The sequence below is a fragment of the Gavialis gangeticus genome, unplaced genomic scaffold (assembly GCF_001723915.1).
Source record: "Gavialis gangeticus isolate Ggan-Ray unplaced genomic scaffold, GavGan_comp1, whole genome shotgun sequence".
Taxonomy (NCBI): domain Eukaryota; kingdom Metazoa; phylum Chordata; order Crocodylia; family Gavialidae; genus Gavialis; species Gavialis gangeticus.
In genome coordinates, this window is record NW_017729031.1 from 45,464,891 (window position 1) to 45,470,499 (window position 5,609).

At 37.4% G+C, this 5,609-nt stretch overlaps 1 protein-coding gene across 4 annotated transcripts in view; it reads left to right on the forward strand.

Moving 5' to 3' along the window:
- SLC4A10 (solute carrier family 4 member 10) overlaps nt 1-5,609 on the forward strand; it is a 423,280-nt gene that overhangs the window by 335,017 nt on the left and 82,654 nt on the right. For all 4 annotated transcript variants that reach the window (XM_019522708.1, XM_019522705.1, XM_019522707.1 and 1 more), the window contains exons 10-13: nt 330-476; nt 2,636-2,736; nt 4,475-4,649; nt 4,846-4,979. In XM_019522708.1, coding sequence (XP_019378253.1) covers nt 330-476; nt 2,636-2,736; nt 4,475-4,649; nt 4,846-4,979 — 557 coding nt within the window. The remainder of the gene's footprint in view (nt 1-329; nt 477-2,635; nt 2,737-4,474; nt 4,650-4,845; nt 4,980-5,609) is intronic.

The following is a 5,609-nucleotide window of genomic DNA, read 5'->3' on the forward strand; positions in this document are numbered from 1 at the left end:
TAATGTCTGACTCTAGTCATAAAGAATAAATTTAAAAGATAAGATGCCATTTTATATAGTTACATTTTAGTGGAATCAGTCACATTTTGAACTGTCAATCTTAGGAACATTCAGTCTTCTGAATGAGGCTGGTTATAGTGTCCGTCTCATCAGAAGTGACAGCCAGTTCAATATTGTGATTATTTTTTTTTACAAAGAAGTGGGAAAATTGATAAATTGCATTCCTTACAAGAGAAAGAAGTAGAAATATGAAAGAATTTACACTTACAATCTTATTTATATGTAAATGAGAGTTTCATATATTTCTGGCTTTTGTTTTCCTTCAACAGGTATTTCATGATGTAGCATATAAAGCTAAAGATCGTAATGACTTGGTCTCTGGAATTGACGAGTTTCTTGATCAGGTTACAGTTCTCCCTCCTGGAGAATGGGACCCAACAATTCGAATAGAGCCACCCAAAAATGTTCCTTCTCAGGTGGGTAAATTACACTTAAAATTCAACAAGCACTTATGTGCTTAGCAAGCAGGTGAAGTGTGAATTATCTATATTTTTTTTTGCTTTTTAGATTAATCCTTAATCCATTAAGGAACTATTAAGAGCTGAGGAGAACAATTCTCTGTAGTGGCAAGACTGTTGTTTATAGTTTTATGAAATCACACAAAATAAAATGCACTCAGTTTGGTTATGTGATGCTTAGATACTCAAGAAAATTGGTGATTTAGAATATCTGAGAGACTGCAGTTCAACCAACCACACTGTTATTTAATTATTTTATTTTTACCTTTGTTCATTTCTCAGTTGCTCTAGTGATTTAATGAATGTCTAAATGTTTTTGTTCACGTGTACGTCTCTGAAATTATGTCATTATAATCTATATATGCTTTCTGTACAGCAGAGTATAAAGTATAATCTTTATACTCTTTCTTCTGTTTATTACAATTACACGCTTCTTGAAAATAGAAAATTACAAGAGACCTAAAGTCAATATTAAGTTATCAGTTACACAAAGCAAAATACCATGCTGCAACCCTGTGAAGAGGATGAGAGGATATGTGCAACTGATACTTAGTACCTGATTGAAAACTGATCACATACAAAGGTAGTGAGTGTGGTATACAAACGGATACAGGGCATATTAGACTATTAAGGATAGCTCATGGCTTTGAATAAACAATTACTTTTATACTTTAGAAGGCATTAAGCTGTCTAGTTTTCAAAGAGAGGAACAGTTAAAAGCACTTTTACCCTTATTCTGGTCTTATCTCAAATAAGAAAAAAGTAAGATAAGACTAAATCTAAATAGGAAAATCAGTAGAACTGTCTTTCATAGAAATGGTAAATAAATCAGAAGACTGAGAAACCTATTGTTACTTTGTACAAGCATAGATATTTTTTCTTGACTTCCCAGAGAAACTGTTTTTTTCATCAGGAGGAAGTATAAGCAAACCCAAGAAAAAGCATGGAGTAAATATATACTTTCTTATTTATTAAATTGCTTTTAATTAAATGATTTTGCTTTTGCTGAGTTGCTACTTTTTAGTAAAAGTACAATGAGCAGGTAAGAAGGAGATCTGAGCGTAACATAATGATATTTTCATTTCCCTAAAATATTTTCCTGGAACATAATTTTTTTAGTCCAGGTTCAAAATTCTTTGCAGCTGGTGAGCTACTTGTGGTATTTTCATATTATGGCAAAGTTTGGAGAACCTTCATGAGACTTATCTAAAGCAACTGAAGGCTTTAACCTAAATTTGGACTTAATCCTGTGCCCTTTATACTGAGCATTAAAGTCCTAGGATACGTTGCGTACGGAGCTAAGAAATTCTGAAACATTCAAGAAATTTCAGAGGGAGATGTACAGAAGCTTAACTAAGGAGGGTGACTTGGGCACCAGCCCTGGGTACTGGTGCAAAAATAGTAGCTACTCCTGTTGCTTTTCTAGCTATTGTCCCACCCCGGCAGCCTAGCTGTGGCAGCTGCCCTGTTCACTGTTGCTGTCCAGGGCTGGACTGTGGCTGTCCAGTTACGTGGGTAGTTCTAGTTACTAGTTTTTTTGCAGTGCGAAGTCCTTAAACAATTACTCCTTAGTAATCTACTCCCTTTCATACCTGCATGGAAATTTCTTGCAACTAGAACTAGAATTACTGGAACCGGCTTTAAACTTGCATTACAGCAGTGATAGCCTGGAACTAGTGCAGGGTACAAAACATGTCTGATGAGCTTTGTGAATGTTCAGTTGGCTAGCCAGTGCAGAAATCTGTGCTGCTGTGGTTACATTAGTTTAAGGTTGATTTTGGCATGTGTACTTGAACTGTAGTCATACCACTGCAGTATAAATAAAACTTTATAGAACTCCTGAGAAACTGTCTTAAGATACCCTTCCCACTTCTACTGCTTGGAAGCTGCTCCTGCAGGTCTCACCCACCTCTTTTTGTATGAAGGCAGCACAGCCTCATTCCAATTATAATACCACACACACAATAGAAACCTAGATACAATTTTAAACGTGTTTCTATTTTACTTAATGGATGGAAACTAAAAAGGGGAAATAACTATATCTCTTGCCTTCTTTTCTTGCTAAAATCATATTTGGATGATTAAACTGAGTAGAAAAAAACTTTCCTTTCTTGTAGGAGAAACGTAAGATCCCAGGAGTGCCAAATGGGACAGCAGCTCATGGGGATCCAGAACCACTTGGAGGGCATAGTGGACCAGAATTGCAACGGACTGGAAAGTTAGTGGGAAATTATGTTATATGAGATATGTTTTTTTTTTAAGCAGTATGTGCCCAAAGAAAGTGTATTGGCCTGAATTTCTCTCAACTACCCGGATCCAGCATGTCACTGTATTCACTGCAATGGAGTTATTCCTCATTACATGGTTATCAGGTTGTATATTATGTAGAAATATCTGGTATATGTTGAGTATCAGAAGTAGGATAGTTGTGGTATCCTGACAGTCCACCCAGGCTAATATACCATGCTTAGCAAGTAAATTAGTCCAGGCAGAGTGCTGCACTAATTCAGTTACACTGCTTTTCAGAGCTACCTTGGTTATCTTACACAACACTGCATAGTGAATGAGATGCAAACAAATAAGGTATTAAACTAGCAATTTTCACTTTTTGTTTTCTATAGAGTATGCTTTCTATTCTTTTAGTGAACGTGAGCTCTTTTTTTAATACTATGAGATGATCATATGACTGGTAATCATGATTAAAGCTGCTTGTTTCATCTACACATGCATGGTAATGCACATTGACCTATTTTAATGCACATTAAAGCATTACAAAAAATGCGCTTTTGCTAATGCATCTTTTTCCAGAACCTCACAATGGAGGCACTAGATTTAACATGCAATAGCAAAAGTGCATTAATGAACATGTAGACACCCTCTGGAGTGAAAGGAAAGTCAGAAGTAGCTGCTCTCATACACTTTAAAAAATATACTCTTTTGTCACTGAGCTTTTTCAGTGGTTGAATACCTTGCTCAGGTGGCGACTGGGGTGAGTGGCTGGAAGCTCAGAGGTTGAGAGTTCAAGGCTACAGCAGAAACGCTCTTGTCTGGCTGCCAATGAATTTGCAAGTTCTGCTAAATACTTTGTCACAAGGACACGAGAAAGGAAAGGAAGTGGTTGAATTGTGCAGCTCTGGCTTTAAATACAATAAGCCAAAATCTCCCCTCAGATAAGAAGCTCTGAAGGTATATGTTTGAGGGTAGATTTGTCCTAAAGAATATGTGCATGCTCTTTTTTTGCACATATTATAAGCACAGAGGTTTCAATTGGCTGTGAGACTGGTAACCACACTATGTATTTAATTTTCTTTTCACTCTCCTTCAATTTTAAGTCTTGTTTAAGTACATTGAGCTGGAAGTGTATGTGGAACAGCTGAAGAGGTGATAGCAACAGTTTTTTTAAACCATCTTTTCAGAGACACCATTTATCTTAGGAATGACGAAGAGCCAGTCATCTTCCTCTCAGTAAAATTTAGAGCAGTGTCGATGTGGCTCTGAATTATACCTGCCTGAGTAAAGTCTCAAAGGCCATTCTGACAACTAAGGATTGTCCAAAGACAGAGGCTCTTTAGCCCTGGAACACCCGGTATGCAAGGATCCTGGCAAAAAAAGAGTATTGCAGAATCAGTCTGTCAACGACACCCAAGGGGCATTTCTGGGTAGGTGGCTTAAACCAGATTTGGCAGCTGTGTACAGACAGACTGGATCAATGCAGAGAGATTGAAGAGTAGAGTCCAGACCATGGCTTTTATTTACTGAGTATACTTGGTCTTTTACAAATGGCAAAGGAAGACACAAAATTTTGTCACGGAGAAGTGCATCTAATGAAATATTTGAATGAAAAATTTGTTGTTTATCTGATAAAAGGAGAGAGAGAGTTGCTGCCTATTGTAAGCAGCACCATAGGAGAAAAGTAAAAAAAAAAATATATATTCTTTCCCCTTTGTTTTTCTTAGAGTTTTTGGAGGACTGATTATGGACATCAAAAGAAAAGCTCCCTTCTTCTGGAGTGACTTCAGGGATGCTTTCAGCCTACAATGTCTCGCATCATTTTTGTTTCTCTACTGTGCTTGTATGTCTCCTGTCATCACCTTTGGTGGTCTGCTGGGAGAAGCAACTGAAGGTCGTATAGTATGTGTTTTACTTTAATCCGAAATTTTAAAACGCATTGACTTTATTAGGTATGTGGTTAGTATATTCCTAATGTGGCATAAATCACCTTTACAATATTACAGTCTGCATGTTTGAAGGCTACAAACTAAGTTGTTGCATACAGGGCTTGGAATCTAAGGAAATATATGTAAGCTCCTGTTTGTTTCGTGTGCAGAGTGCAATAGAATCTTTGTTTGGAGCATCCATGACTGGAATAGCCTACTCGCTCTTTGGTGGACAGCCTCTTACAATACTAGGCAGCACAGGACCAGTTTTGGTGTTTGAAAAGATATTATTCAAATTTTGCAAGTAAGTGGAATCATTTTCATATTTAAAAGTTTCAGGGAACATTCTCAGTGCAATGTGGTGCATATGGCTAAATAATAATTGCAAATCATTTGGTGTCATGAGGATGATCTAACAATGTGTAATGTAAGTGAGGTTGTCCTTTTCATGTGTGCCATCATGAGCTCCTTTTTAATTGATGGCAATCTAATATAAAATTCAAAATATAGCAGTTAAGGGCATGATCCTCATCCAGAGGTATCAGCACCTCATGGAGTAAGATCAGAAGTCTTGATTGTGGGAAATAGAGCTTAGACTTTTAGAATATGTCTATGCAGGGCAGCAGTACGCTCCATTGGTATGCTACTGGCTATTTTCCACACGCACATCCCTCTGTCCCTGCTTGACACTCCAAGTGTGCAAATACACTCTGGGATGTTCCCTCTTTTCTTGCTCTTGAGACATCATCTTCCAGCATGGGAGTGGCATGCTTAGTACTATCCTGGCTGGCACATGCTGCTGCTACTGTACAGTCACACAGAACAATTTCTCAGTGATGAGAAGCAAGGAACCTGTTAATTACATCAAAGCGAGTTTTTTTTTACCTTTTATAAACCTAGTTTCATAGTTTGTAGGGTCGGAAGGGACCTGAGC